Source organism: Desmodus rotundus, chromosome 8, assembly GCF_022682495.2.
Source record: "Desmodus rotundus isolate HL8 chromosome 8, HLdesRot8A.1, whole genome shotgun sequence".
Lineage (NCBI taxonomy): Eukaryota > Metazoa > Chordata > Mammalia > Chiroptera > Phyllostomidae > Desmodus > Desmodus rotundus.
This window is the reverse complement of record NC_071394.1, coordinates 105,087,795-105,103,885: the sequence shown is the minus strand read 5'-3', so window position 1 is coordinate 105,103,885 and position 16,091 is coordinate 105,087,795. Positions and strand designations below refer to the sequence as shown.

The window sequence follows — 16,091 nt, the reverse complement described above, 5'->3', positions numbered from 1 at the left end:
CTGTGATGAAGACCCCGCAGCTTACAACTCTCAGTGAGCATCATCGTCACCTGAATTTCAGAAGCTTGATCTGTATAAAGAAAAAGACACTGTCTTGGGTGATACTACTACATGTGACATTAATATCTTCTGCTATTAGCAAATAATGTGGACTATATCTTTGAGATTATAAGGTAAAGTTTCCTTGTAAATCACAAGTAAATTTAAATGGGTCTAGCTTAAAATTCTATTGTAGTAGGTAGTATTTCATTGAATAGGTCGACATTAAAAGAAGCCATTAAAGATAAATTTGACTACATAAAAATTAGAAATCAAGGTTCCATAAACAAAGTAGAGAAAGTTCATAACAGACCGGAAGGATATCTGCAACACATAAGGTGTACAAAGGGCTATTTTCCTTTCTGTCCCTCTTCTTTAAAGAGTTCGCACAAATCAATAAGAAAAAAAACTGAAGAAGGCATTTTCCCACTGTTTGAAAAAAACATTTCCATTAAGTAAACAGTATATTTTCATTATAAAATTAAAACTGAGTGTCAACTTTTAAAAAATGGTTTTCAATACCAAAATCAAACTTAAGAGTATTCTTAAAAACACTTTCAAAGAAACCAGTAACTATTTTGTGGTCAACAGTAAAAATAGTAATAATAACTTATAAAGCTTTTGATCAACGCAATACGAGGGAGAAAAAGATATAACGATTGGCAAACTCAAGTTCCACATCCCAGCCCCACCTAGTAAAATGCTGAACCAACAGTAAGGTCCAGACCCTGAACTCAGGCACTAACATTACATGTCACATTCAGTCCCTAGAAGCGGAGCTGTCAAAGCTGAGAAAATGTAAATTTCTTTTACTTCCAGCTCTACCTGATGGAATCGCTCCCTCCCCCAGCACTTGTTATGAGTGTCCCCTTCCCAGACAGCTTCAGTTAGTTAAGACTTTCATCGGAACGTCAAAGAAGTGGACAAAACGCCAAGAACGTGCAACGCTGGGCACTTGTTTGGAAAAGGTGATCCACACCACTGTCTATGAAATAAACTCTAGTTATCTAAAAGCTGCTTGACGTTTAGGATCGTGTAGTAAATGGCAGGATGTGCCTCGTTCCTCTCTATGTAGTCTGAGTAATTTTTAATGAAATTATAGCCAGGACTACTGGGGGGCCGGTAGGATCTTTTTGGATTGAAAACTAGTGATAGTTGGAGGTCCACACCCAGTTGGTAAGAGTTTACCTTCCCATCAACTGGTACAGAGAGCCAAGTAAAACAGAAGGTAATTTCAGGATGTGTCATTTTTTGCATACTTTTCAAGTTCTTAACCTTGATAAACATGTTCTATTAAGCAAGAGATACCTGAACTGCATGTGATGAGCTAAGAAAACTCTGAATTGGAGAAAAAATAATTTTATCTACTTAGTAAGAAAAAATAATTTTCCTGGATTCCTTTCCAAGTCTAGCCCTAGTCTTTTAATTTTAAATACTGAAAGAGCTATCTTTAAGATGTATATATTTGAAAAGAATATTATAAAATAATTTATATTCTAGAAGTTACAATAAAGAACAAAATGATAAATACATTCACAAGTAACAAAAAATTAGCTATTAGAGAAAATAACACCAATAACCTCAAATTAATTCATTTATTTTTATGAAATTCAATTTCACAATGATGTGTGAAATTCAGATGCCTAACTTTATTTTTTTTTAACTTTTTAAAAGATTTTATTTATTTATTTCCAGAGAGGGGAGGGAGAAAGAAAGGGAGAGAAATATCAGTGTGTGGTTGCCTCTCACGTGCCCCCAACTGGGGAGCTGGCCCGCAACCCAGGCACATGCCCTGACTAGGAATCGAACCAGTGACCCTTTGGTTCGCAGGCCAGCGCTCAGTCCACTGAGCCACACCAGCCAGGGCCCAGATTCATAACTTTAATCTCTGTAAATTTATATTGAAATATTAAGTATCTATGCAAAACTATGAATTTTTTAAGAAGCCAAATTCCAGATTTCCTGCTCATGCCCAAAGGTAAAGGTCAATGATCATTTCAATACGTATTTTTTGCATTTTAAGCTGCACTTCTAATTGTGTAGCACGTAATGATGCTCACAGATTTGTGAAAGAACTCTGTCAGTTCTATGTAGGTTCAATTAAAAAATAAAAATAACGCTGTCAAAGAATAAATCTCAGAGATACTCATGGAGTCATCCAACCATTTGGAGGCAGGGACTGTGGTCAGTGCACTTCCTCTCGGTTTGCTTGGGAAACCGTGACCATCTATCTTGGCTAAGGACTCACTGTGCTTTCTCTTGTTTTGTCTGTCTCAAAGGGAACATTAAATACAGTGTTAAGACAGAGAAACAAGCAAATGACTCCGATTCAAGTGTATACGGAAAGAGAAATCTTATCTTGTGAAACAGTCCCAGTATGCACATTGTGTTTTCTTATCACTATTATTTCCTTCTTTCTCCCCTTCCAACCCTAAATCAACCCAATTCTGTATGGAAATCTCTTTTGTTAAGAATCATCCAGAACAAATTAATAATAGCCCAGTTCTAAACTGTCCACAGTATATTTACAAACCTCAGAAGAAATATTAGAGTTAAAGGGAAATGTTTCCTTTAAAAATGGAGACAGTATATCCAAAGGCAGTCATGACTAAACTTAAGGCTCAGTTTTTATATTGAAGAAGAGTAAATTTGTACACTATCCTTCAAAACTAGTTAGAAAATCTAGTGGGACCTAATTTCAATACTAGCCTTTAAGATTGTTTTGGGGCCAGGAAAGGCAGGTGAATAAAATGCTGAATAATACAGTGAGTTAAACCATTTACTTAGAAAAGATAAAAAGGTGTGTGTGTGTGAGAGAGTGGCATTTGTACCACCCTTAAACAGCAATTTTGCTAAATTCAAAGAAATCAAACACCAAAGAATTTGTTAGGTTATTACAGCCGATGTCACCTCCTACTCATAAACTAAATTTAATTTTGCCCTCAGTCTCTGCATTCAAAATGCTAAATTTGCTTTTCCCAAAATTAGTGTCTCGTCATCTCAGTCTGTATCAGACGGTGCCAGGCAGCAAGCACTTTGTAAACGAACTACCACATTTTTCTTTCTCTTAAAAAGGGTAAACAGGCTCCAACGAAGAATTATTTAAGCTCTTAGAAACATCAATTATAATATTAAAATTCTAATGCTTTAAAGTCTTACTAGTATTTAATTTACTAATATTAGGGAATAAGCCATATATAAATAATATTACAATGTATTTTGATAGGGAATCTCTAACTTAAAAACTTATATAAAACAGTAATTGAAAAAGCAGGTATTACATTTCTCCAAATAGTTAATTAATATGTTTATGAAAATAAAAACTAGTGCTACCTTTTAGAAAGTAATCTGGCAATATCTTTCAAAATTTTAAATGTAATACCTCTTGGGGCAGCAAGTCCATTCATCGCTGTCCATGCAAAACTGTATCAAGACACGCCCACACATGGACACGTGGATGAGGGTATTTTCCGCAGCATTATGTATAACAGCGGGGGGAAGGAGGGCAGGGGGAAGGTAATTCATATGAGGTATAGTGGGTTATCTTTTTTCTGTATAATGTGCAGTACTGGACAGATGGAGAGAGAGGAGGGAAAACTATTAACATTTGTTACTTGAATTTATTGGGGTAGCACTGGTTAATAACACTACACAGGTTTCGGTTGTACAGTTCTACAATACATCGTCTGTATGTGGTATTATATGTTCACCACCGCAGGTCAAGTCTCCTTCCTTCCCCGTACGTTCCCTCTTTACCCTCTTTTAACTGCCCCCCTTAGCAATGTGTGGTTTTTTTTTTTAAGGGAAAAAACAAAGAATTTTAACTTAGGAAAACCACAATATTAGATACAGCAACAATGAAGGCAAGTGGATGCAGTTTAACTGGAAGCCTGAGTCATATCTAATAAATGTTTAGTGTCTTAATTTATTAGACTTCTATTTTCTATACCTTAATGAGAACAACCCACATCTCCTTAATAGTCTCATGTGAGCTAACTTAACACGGACAGGTTTATAAAGGTCTGGCACACACTGAGAATTGGAGTCAGAATTTAGCTGGCATGAGCCCCCTTAGACAGGAAAGCATATGGAAAAAGTATGGGAAAAAAATCCTACCTTTCACTGTTTTTACAAATGCTTGTTTTTCTTTATTTGGATCTTTTTCATCTATTAAAATCCCATGGAAAATACGCCCAAAAGTACCTAAAAGGAAAAAAATAATTAACAAGATCATAAAATAACCTTCATAAAATTGTAAGTGCAAAACTTCCTGGCACAATCTAACTTAACGATAACAAGGACATGTATGTAGGATCAACAACATTACTATCGCCCTAGAGTAAAGAGACCCAAATCTTTGTTTTTTAAGGCCTGTCAGAAGTTCTTTGTAACTATGAAATAATTTACTTTTAGAAATCTCACAAGTACATGAGAATTCTTCCTGAATTATCCTAAATAAACTAATGATACCGCCAGGAACACTGAAACTCAGTAGTGTGGTATCCACAGAGGCATTTATGAGTTTCTGGCTTAGCCTCAGAACAATGACAAAGGAGAGAAATGGGCTACTCTCACACATTCAAAGACAACACAAAAATCTGCTTCTGTTAATTACTATTTGTCACTGGGGACAGTTGAAGACCCTCACTTAGCTGTGACGGACCTACAAGCATCCCAACCAACAGATAAATTCACATGACTCGTATGTATCCAAAACATTTCAAACTGAATTATAAAAGGGGGGAAGTGGGATTCTGTATTTAACAACTTGCAGAGCTCAATGAAATATTTTGTTACTAATTTCTGTACTCTTCTTTCAGCCTCTCTCCAATCAATACCCTAAAACTCAAAAACAGAAAGCAAGGACCAACAAGTGGAGAGGGAAAGGGTACTAATATCTACCAAGCATCTATCATGTGCCAGTTCATTTAATGTGCATTATTTCATCTAGTCTTCATAACCAGACTACCAATAAAGAATGTAGTCCAAATTTACAGAAGAGAAAACTGGACATAGAAGATACTCATTTTTCCAAGGTCACACTGGTAATACTCCATGAGAATGAGACTAGAAGTTGGGTGTAACTCCAAAGCCCATGCATGCTCCTTCTGCTAGAACCACATGCCATCTGTCATAGAAAAAAATTACTTAAGACTATTTCAAAGAGGGCAGCTAGGTAGTGATCATCTTTAAACAACTAAACAGCCCTGGCTGGTGTGGCTCAGTGGATTGAGCATGGGCCTGCCAAAGGGTTGCTGGTTCAATTCCCAGTCCAGGGCACATGCTTGGGTTGTGGCCCAGGCCCCCAGTAGGAGGCACTCAAGAGGCAACCACACACTGATGCTTCTCTCCCTCTCTTCCTCACTCCCTCCCCCTCTCTAAAAATAAATAAAGGCAAATTAAAGATTTAAACAAGGGGAAAGTGAAAATCAGTTTTATAAAGAAAATAAATTGTGGAGCCCTGGCTGCTTTGGCTCAGTGGATGGAGCACTGGCTTGCAAACCAAAGAAAATAAATTGTGCGCTGCTTTCTATCCTGAGACACAAAATTCTTAAAATTTCTTAAAATTTGAAACACAAAAATGTTTAGTGCTTACATTAAATCTCCCCTGAAAACCTGATTTTGAGATAATAAATACCTTCTTGGAGTACATCTTTTAGAGTTATCCTCTCCCTGGATATTGCTATATCCTTCACCTTAGCTTTGGCTTCCAAAAGAGTGACACTCCTTAGATCGTTCTTCTCTATCCGCAAGGTAGGATAACCTGAGGAGCCAACAAAGCCAAACCAAGAACTATAAATACCCTTATTATGGCGTCAGCGTCAACGCGTCCAGTTAGAACCTCAGACTCGAGGCACAGGAATGAACGAATGTAACAACCATAAAGGGAAAAGGCACACACACGCACAGGGGGAATGACTTATGAAGGTAATACTCCACTTAAAAAAAACCACACACAACATTTTTACACCTACCCCAAAACCTTATGATGCAGAATTAACCTAAGAAACATTAAAAATAATATTACCATTACCACCACTCCAACTGCCTTTCAGCCAAAGGAAACAAGTTTTGATTCATGGAATTCAATTTAATCTGCTTTACGGACAGCTTGCCTCCCATAAAATTTTCTAACATACTCTCCTAACAGAAGGGCGTTTCAAATGAAGAGATGTTTGTAAAAACATCTTTTCTTTTAAAATATATTGTCAATTTAATCATTCTGACATTCATAGAGCCTACTGATACCATGGTGAGATTCATATTTGCTTTTCCATTCCCTTAACTCCCATTCGGTTTTTAGTATGATAACAGCAAAAACAAAATTTCTAGCCATAAATTAAAATTTTCATTCCAAAAAGTTAGAATAAAAGGAGGATCCATTGTTAGCAAGGGGAAATTAGAATGGTATCTCCACTGATTTATTTGCTGTGGGAGATAATGGGAAGAAAAATCCCAGGGGAGTTAGCGGACCTAGACGATGATCACCCACGGCTGCTCGAAGACAGACACGAACAGCTCTGGGGAACTGGGGAACGAGCGGTAGCCCTGGCACACCTGCCTGCACTGGACGGCGGTTTGGCCACGACGTGCCTGCGTGTGTGAGTGTAATGTGAGCACTGTGTCTGTTTACTACTGTCTGAGGTTCTCGGAATTTCTTGGACCCGAGGTCTGTTGTGTTTTGCTATTTTGGAAAACTCTTGGCCACTGTGTCTTCGAATCGTTTTTCTGCTCCTTTTTAAAAAATTTATAAACAAATGTATGTCCACTGAGTTTTTAATAACTACTTATTTTATCACACATAATAAATGATTTTTCTTCTTAAGGTTATATCCACAAAAATGGGGACTTTTTTATTGACTATAACTAAAAAAGTATTTTAATGAATAAACGTATTCCCACTGATTTTTTAACAGAATTTCCTCTTATCATATATAATAATTGAATTACCTGCCTCTTTAATGGCAAATAATGACAAATTGCCTCTAAAGAGCAAAGACTGACAGCCGAACATTACAAGCAGTGTGCTCGCGCTGCACAGTCTGGACTACTTTCACATTTATCATCCTATTTCCTGAAGAACTCGCACTTCTTTCTTTTGTTGGTAGTGATGACAACTGCTGTTAGGACTTCTTTTACATGTCTTTTAGTCTACAGTGCCCCCTCTTCCCCTTTTCTTTTTCTTGCCACTGTCTTATTAAAGAAACTCGGTCAGTTATACCAGAGAATATCTGGCATCTGCTTTTTTGAATATCATTTAACTTCTCTATTGCTTGTAAATTATAAATCAGTTCTATATAAATCAGTGATTATAACTGATTATAAATCAATTATAATCAGCCTGATTAGATCTGATTAGGTCCAGGCTAACTCTTGAAGGTGGGAGAGGAAACACGAAAACCTCCGGGGCGGTGCATCGCACCTGGGAACGCAAACTGTCTGCAATACTTGACCCACTTTAGTGGCGCAAAGTTTCATTAGCGGATTCAGATGGCGACAGTCTGATTCCTCGAATGGTAAAGTTTCCATTTCCCTTTGTTCACAGCATTTTAAACATTAACAATCTTTTCCTGAGTCAAATATCTTTTTGGGATTACAAATATAATTTCAAATCCTATCATTCCTTCCATGTTGATTAGCTGAGATTCTTCTGTAAAGAAATAGTTTGCCCCTGAACCAGCGCTATCTGGTTACTCTGAAATACGGTTCCTGAAGCCGGCTGTCAGTTAGGTATTTATCACTGGTATCTTAGATACTTCATAATGAAAAGGTACCATTACGAACTCATGGATTTTTACACATTTTACGTTGGATGCTCAAATAGACCCATTTTTGCGAGCTCTTTGAGTGTTTCACAGCTTCGTTGATTTGGGGCTCAGTAACATGTCCCAGGTTTATCTTATAGATTTCTGACCCAGTCCTGGAACCATCCATTTTCCCCAAGAATTCTGGTTCTTTTTATTGAGACAGTATTGAAAGACCACAGCAGGGCACTGGGTGAAGAACAGATATTCTTAGCACTACTTTACTAGAGAAAAGTGCTAGCCCAAGGGAGGTAACAGCTAACTGCCTACAAGGAACTAATTTAACTAACCAATGGCACCACTGAGTGGAGCCCTGAACTGTGACCCACCAAGTACCCTGATGATTACGCTGTTCCTTATTTGTATGGTCCCTGATGGCTCTCTATGTGTAATTTATACTCTAAGAATGATAACTTCCCCCTAAACATGCACGTTACAGTATAAACACTTTGATCAAAATCCTTTTAAGGAAGTCAGATCTCATGCTCTCACTTCTAATAGAAGCTAGTGTCTTATCCTGATGAGGAAACATACAGTCCTTACCAGAGCCCATGACACCGTCACACAGGTCTCTGTCTCCATGCACGCAATCGCTTATTCCCCTACCGAAACACCTGAAAACCTTCCTTCTGAATTTCTGTAGAAGTGCTTTTGCAGTCAAATGCTCTACCCCTGAGCTATACCCCCACAGAAGTGATTTTGTAGCCATTTTAACATACTTGATCTACAGAAGTCTTCGTGAAACTAAATCTAGCAATTAAACTTAAATTTTATTTTTCACTCTCCAATTTTAGAAAGTCTCTTTTAATGCTCTAGAAAGCAAAAGCTGAAGATCAAGCCTAGGTCTGCACTTGTAAGATACTATGGACAAAGCGTGGTACACATGTCCCATAAGTAACTAACCACACGGGACCACTGACAGACCACAGAAGACTTCAGTAAATCATCGTCAGAATTGCATTAACTCTTACTGGTAATAGGAGTTGCATTGTTGGGTGTGTCGGCTCTCAGATACTGAGTCGTCTGGGTAGAGGGCTGAGACAGCCCTTGCGAACTGCTGCTGGCACTGATGCTGCAAACAAAAGAAATAGGCGGCAAGTCAGCTTCAGCGAGAAGTTTCCTTCCTCCATGCATATGAAATGCATGCAGACATCATAACTAGCCTGAAGTCCTGATGGGGATCACAAAATGCACGGGCCTCCATCACAAACGTTCCATTCTGAAATTTTTAATCTACCCCTGTACCTCCACAATCACGTCATTCAGAAATGTAGGGGCTAGTCCTCAGACACCACAGACAGCAGTCATATGACAGTACACTACAGGAATGACGAGTCACCTCTCACGAGAAGAGCACAGGCCATTCAATTAGACTGCTTTTAAGAAAAGGAACAGAAAGACAGGTCTCTTTTAATGATGGTCCGAAATTAAATGGCATACAGATGAGGGAATAACAAAGCATTTACTAATTATTTTTGTTATTACTAATATCATGCATCACCAATCCTCAGAATGACCAGGAACGACAAGGCACCCATTTTGGGAGTTCTGAGTCCTACTCAAAGATATTCTGGAAATCAAAGTTGTTAAACAGTCCAGGATACAATGGAAATCAAAGTTGTTAAACAGTCCAGGATTCAATAATGGGTAGGGAAAGGAGGCATTACCATCCCCAAATAGGCGGAAGATAAAGAACTTCAATTTACTTCCCATAAAATGGGATTAAGAAAAACCTACCTCCCAGGAGTTTTGTGAGGCTAAAGTTGTATAATATATGCAGAAACACTACTCAGATATTCCCTGCATCCAACGTGCACCGTGATGGTAGAATGCCCAGACCCCAAATCATTTACTACTGTTTCTCTCCAGTAGGTGGCACTCTTGTACCAACTCAGAATTCTTCAGAAGACTGGGCATGCAAAGATGTCACCAGTATATCCATGTCCACTTTTTGTTTTTTTGTTCAACAGATACTTAGTGGGTCCCTACAACAAGCAAAGCCCTATGTTAAGTGGTCAAAACAAACCTTCTTTGGAACCCCCAGACTTACAATTAAAAGAGAAGCAGGCAGCAGTTGGGAATCCACCCCTGGCAACTGTTAAAGCCACTATCTACATAGCTACATCACACGAGGAGGAAAATGAAATTAAAATGTACATTTTCTAGCACTTCATAGTTTAAAACCAGTCTAAATAAATTATCTAATTTGATTTTCATAAGCAAATGAGGTTAATTATAGAGATATTAACTCTGCTTTAGCGTTACAGTTAGAAGTAAGGGCGAAGATCACTTTCCTTCAGAGCACTTACTGTAATTTCTATTTCTCTATTTCTGCGTAACTTTATTACTCATTCAACAAATACTTAGGAAGTGTCTACTACATGCCAGACACTGTGCTGGGTGCTGGGAGTCCAGCAGAGCACCCAATATACAAAGACCCCTGCCCTTGCGAAGCCTGCAGTCCAGCGGGGACTTCTTCTCTAATGTCTGTCTCGCCCACGCAGACTATCAAGTCCAGTGCCATCAGGACTACTTTCTAGCCACCACTGTTAGCTTGCCTAGCATGTAATCGATAATGGCTAATAGAATAGGAAATAGCGGAAGAAATCAGTCCATCACTCCTAGCGCACTGCACCTTTCTGAAAACATCAGTCATGATAACAGCACTTACTATGTGTGGTTTGTGTCCTAAGAGCTTATGGTACTACTTCACTGAAAGTTCACGACATCCCTAGGAGGTATGTGCCATTAATATCTCTGCTTTACAGATGAGAAAAACTGAGACATAAAGATGCCATATAACATACTAAGGCCATAAAGCTAGTAAGCAGAGCAACCAGAGTCTAGAGATGCTCTGGCTCCAGAGTCTATGCTCCTGACCACCAAGCTATGCTCTGAAAACAAGCAATAATTTAAGTTGCTTTTATTCAGGCAATGTCTGGAAATCTTCACCTGAAAACCAGAGAGAATTGGAACCAGTTCATGGGTGGTAACAGACTATTTCAGCAGGCAGAGGTGTATGTCCCAACGAATCCCAAAGTTGTCACACAACTGTGGCCCACGTGGGCTCACAGCCCTGGCACACGTGCAAACACTCAAGGACAGCGAGTGCATCAGGACGGCTTCTAAATGTCATGTTCTTCAGTGACTCCTCTAGCTCCACCTGTGTCCTCTCTGAGTCCCATCAAAAAGTTCCTGCTGCCTCATTTCTCCCTCAGTGTTTCCAGAGACCATTTGTTCCTCTCTAAAACCTAAATCTAACTTCAACACCACCACATACACACAACATATTCTGAAACACATCACCCATGCATTTCTCTTTTCATTCTTATCTCCTTTCTTTTTTCCCGCTTCTCAGGTAAAGAAAGTAGAGCAGTAAGAACAGAGAATACTTAGAGGCAGATATTGAATTCAACCAGGCTCCCCGTCCCCTTGGTCCCAAATGTGCTCACCCACTGCATGAACAACACTGTGTTAGGGCTGGCGGCCAGCAGTAGGTAACACACACTGCTCTCTAACTGGAAAAAGCTTACATTCTAGTAGGAGAGACAAGTATACAAAAAAGTGATTTCAGGAGGAAAAGGTGTAAGAATTGCTACCCACAAGAGAGAGATGGAGAGGAAGACAAAGAGATGAGAGGAATGGGTAGCTGGAGGTGGGGGGGGGGGGTACTTAGAAATACTTCATGACAGAGACGGCAATAAAGTTGAAACCTGAAGAACAAACAGAGTTTGGGCTGCTAGAAAACGTAGGGAGCCTTGGGGACAGTGGGAAAGCATGAACAAAAGTCCTGAAGGGCGGAGTGCAGGGCAAAAGTGAGGGACAAGTAATCACTTGCCTGGAGCGCTAAGAAAGGATATGGAAAGAGAGAGAGAAAGGGTCAAAGAAGATGGGAGATACATCTTCACATAGAGGAGGGCTTTGCGAGCCAAGGCATGAAGCTGGGAACATCTCAGCCAGCAACTGGGAGTGACGGAGGAGGGAAAGAAGAATCGTGTACTGGAGACTGTATCGTTCCACCTTTACTTCTCACCCTGTCCTGGCTGTAATGTCCTCCTTGTCATCTGATTCACCCAGGCTGGGACAAGCACCTTTCATTCCCCACACTACAATACACATACCATAATCATCAACTTTACAAACTTTGATAATTATGGGTTAATGTCAAAGATTAAATACCTGAAGCCATGTGGTATATCATTAATTTTTTTAATTCCCAGCACTTAGCATATCTAACCCAGGGTATCTCAAAGGCTACACATTAGAGTCATCCAGGAAGCTTTAAGAAAAATAATGATGCCCAAAGACCACCCCAGGCCGATTATATCAGAATCTCTGGAAGGCAGGACTCATGTACTGGTGTGTTTTAAAAGCTTACCCATGACTCTAACATGCGACCAGTTTGAGAACCAATGATTTACCGGTAAATCATAGCAGGTTCCAAATAAACGTTTACTGGATAGATGGATGGGTGGATGGATGGACAGATGGATAATGATGGAGGAACAAACTAGGTGGAAGAAACAGGGCTATTTTTAAAAGTTACTAGGAGTCTGGTCATACCAAAGGGGATGAGGAAAAATTTTTGATCTTGGCCTCTCCGCCAACTAATAAACTATAATTTCTGACTTTACAAATTAAAAAAAAATAAAATTAGAGAAACACAATGAAGGCAATCACAAAGACAGTAATTTTTCATTTGGCTAGGGCTTAATCATCCTTTCTCCTTCCCCCACACCCCTGTGCACCAGTGTATGGGCTCCCAGGCAACGCAAGTAACTGCTTTTATTTCCTTCCTGTCCCAAAACATGTACGATACCTGTCATCCAGTTCAATCCTTTTCATACTATGAAGGTGCAAAACAGCTAAGATTATTGCTACAAGAAATATCACTGCACAGCAAACCCCTACGCTGATATAGAACACGCGTGTAGAAGTGGTTGGAGCTGTGTGTACAGGATCATCTGAAATAAAAATGAAAAGCACATTAAGCTTTTTAAACAAATTCATCAATAGCTTTGTGACCCAATATACACAATAAATATCTTGTTCTTTGTATAAAAAAGATTACTATTTTATGTGTCCATTCTTTGATAAGATGCAAGTTCGCATAATTTTAGAAATGTTTTGTGGTTTTTAAAAACAGAACTTCACACAGAACTTTCGGTTGATGAGCACAGAAGTCCCAAGCAGTGCCGTCTATAGAGTGTGCTGCGGGGAAGGAAAGGTTCCAAGGTGTGCTGGCCAGTACAGGAGCATTTGAAACATAGCTAGTGCAACTCAGGAACTGAAGAGTTCCTTTTATTTCATTATAATTAAAGTTAAAGAACCACCTGTGGCTAGCAGTTACCATACTGGACAGCGTATTTCCTCAACAGTGACGCCGTAGAGAGACCAGACATCACTGTTGCCAACCAGCAGTGACTCACAGGAGAAGGACATACAACACCGCAACCCGTAAGTTTAAAAAAAAAGTTTAATCTTTTTCTCTTTTGAGAGTAACAGAAATTATTTTGCTTATATGAGTTTAAAGATAAAAGAAGAAAAACAAGACTCTATTCATGAAATAAAATGCTTTATATTATTCAAAAAAGAGAAAGAAAGAAAGCCTCAGCAATAAAGAAAATGACTCAGAGAAACACACAGAGGCAAAATGAGAAAGAGACACAAGGAGACAAAGGCACAGAGAACAATGAGCAAGCAGAACGCAAGACAGAGAAAGAGAACTGGTGTGATTGGGGACCTCAGTAAGTTTTAGTGAGAGCTTACATCGTAATTCTACTGAATGAAACCAGAGAAATGAATTTGGGTTTTATCCCAAGTGAGATGGGAAATCACCGCAAGCTTCCAAGCAAAGGAACGGCACAACTGTCACACCTGAGGACAAAAGCAAAGATGGCTGCCTTCCTGCTGTGCAGGGCAGGGAGAGCCGAAGCAGGGGACAAGTGACAGGTCCAAGAAAGCAACAGGGTGCTTCAGCAAGAGTGTTAAGACTGAAGATAAGAAGTTAACGGATTGGGAAGCAGAGTCTACAGACCTTGCTAATGGAGTAGAAAGAAAAACAGGAATCAAAGCTCTGGCTTAAAGAATGAGGTGAAGAATGCACCTTTACAAAACAAACAAAAAGCAAGCTAGGGGAGAGAATCAAGAGTTTTGTTGTGTCCAAGAATATGTAGCACACATCTATGGAGATGTCAAGCTGACAGAAACACAAGTTTGGAGTTTGGGGATAGGTTAGGACAAAAGGTGAAAGTTACAGCTTTCAAAAACCTGGAAATAGGATTGCTTTCTAACACTCTGAATCACAAACAGTAAATCAGAACACACAAATGCAAAGAGATCAAACGGCTTCTAGGGCATCTGGCCTAGAGTGCAGCCCAAATGAAGGCATGACTCTCCACCAGCCCGCCACAGGCTGTTCCGTCGTGGGAGGGGCGCAAAGGAATGTCCCACAGGCTGCTATTGGCGGTGCCTATCCAAATACACTCCATGGAAGAGGAACCCTCTGCTGGGCAAATCCCCCTAAAGCACCCTACCTGATTATCCCCAAATCCCGGACTTTCGCATGCACTGTTCCCATTCCCCACTTGGACATCTCACTGCCACCTTTCAGGTCTCTGGTGAGATGTCACTGTCCTCAGAAAGCTGTCTCTCACTCCTTCGAGGGAGATCACACACCCCTCCCAGGGGTTCCCAAAGCCCCGTGCCTTATCACAGCTGGCCGCACTGTGTTGTCATCACTGCCCACTGCCTGTCCATCCCCTCCACCATGGTCAAGCCCTTGAGGGCAGGGTCTGTTTGCTCAGAATTTAATCCTGTGCCTCAATGATACCATCTGGAACACCACAGACTCTCAATAAATGCTGAATGGATGGATGGATGGATAGACGGAAAGGGAGGAAAGGAGGAAGGGAGGAGGGAAGAAATCGAGGGAGACCAAGAATATGCAATACTCTACTGTCTTTGAGAGAAATAACATCCTACTAGCTTAAAAGAAATAGGTAAGATCACCAGATTTTTAAAAGGAAACTTAGGGGGCAGTGATTTTTTTTAAATAGTTTTTCTTTTTCTTCTCAGAGATAAATCTAAATGAAACATTCTAAAAAGGCCGACAGTATCTCATATTATTTTACCTTCAGAAAAGGTCTACTGTGGGACATCCAGATACTTTTTGCCTTCTGAGCTAACGAAGACAAAGGAACGGGAAGCAGTTTGTACCAAAGGAAAGTCTGTACCATCTACAAACTGTTCTTGCCAAAAGAGTGGGTCCTAAACCTAATCAAGTACGGAATCTAACTACCAATTTATAGAACAGAGAAAAACATGTTAAGTGATACCACAAGGATGCATATATGGAAAATTCTACAGGACAAATAAATCAATTTCTTCAACAAATACATGGTGTCAGGGGAGAGGGCGATTTCTGGCTAATACAAAATACATGTGAATCAAGTACAGTGTATATTGACTTCATTTGTATCCTGATTCAGGGGAGAAACAAAAAAGACATTCCTGAGGTTGATTTGAACATGGACTAGCTTTTAGGAGATATCAAGGAATCATTGTTAATTCTGCCATATGTAATAAACCAAATACAAGCGAATAGGTGTGGGATGATTGCAGGTTGCTTAATGACCTTAAAAAGAGATCCACACTGAAATATTTATGGGTGAGATGACAGGATGCATGGTATATACTTTAAAATACTCTACCCCTTCCCGCCCACCTACCCATCCGAAACAGGAGGAGAGACTCAATGGAACAACACTGGCAAATGCTGATTATTACTGAAGCAGGGTGATGGCCACGTTGGGGCTCATCTCGGCTTGTGCATACTTGCAATTCACCTCCACTTTTTAAAAACTTACTTCCACAGAAGAATCTAGTAACCTTTCAGACATGCTATTAAAACTATCTCAGAAAGAGTAAATCTCAGTGATGTTTCCATGTCAGAAAAGGAAAACAGAAGTCTAAGTTACTATCTAACACAATCATTACCATAAAAACAAAAGCCGACTTTGACTTTCTGCTCTGTAGGTTTCAATAACACGGTAGCTGTCTTTAAGCTTAGGTGTTCACCTGAATGAAGTTGGCTGAGGGTTATGGCCAGGTCACACGTCAGAGTCTCTAACCTTCTGCTAAACAGATGAAGATCTGACTCGTATTTCATGCTCACACTTTAACTATGACCATCTGAAATGATGTGATATGGATTCTTGCTTACAAAAGTTTCTTGAGATCCCTTGT

The 16,091-nt window shown here is 39.6% G+C and overlaps 1 protein-coding gene across 3 annotated transcripts in view; it reads right to left on the bottom strand.

Annotated features, from left to right (window-relative positions):
* The window catches only part of RYK (receptor like tyrosine kinase), an 88,594-nt gene that overhangs the window by 30,784 nt on the left and 41,719 nt on the right, over window positions 1–16,091 (bottom strand). For 2 of the 3 annotated variants that reach the window (XM_053929714.1, XM_053929716.1), the window contains 5 exons: window positions 12,664–12,808; window positions 8,816–8,916; window positions 5,678–5,812; window positions 4,156–4,242; window positions 1–70 (listed from right to left, as the gene is read on the bottom strand). In XM_053929714.1, the coding sequence (XP_053785689.1) occupies window positions 1–70; window positions 4,156–4,242; window positions 5,678–5,812; window positions 8,816–8,916; window positions 12,664–12,808 (538 nt within the window). The remainder of the gene's footprint in view (window positions 71–4,155; window positions 4,243–5,677; window positions 5,813–8,815; window positions 8,917–12,663; window positions 12,809–16,091) is intronic. The other variant, XM_053929715.1, reaches the window with a different exon arrangement.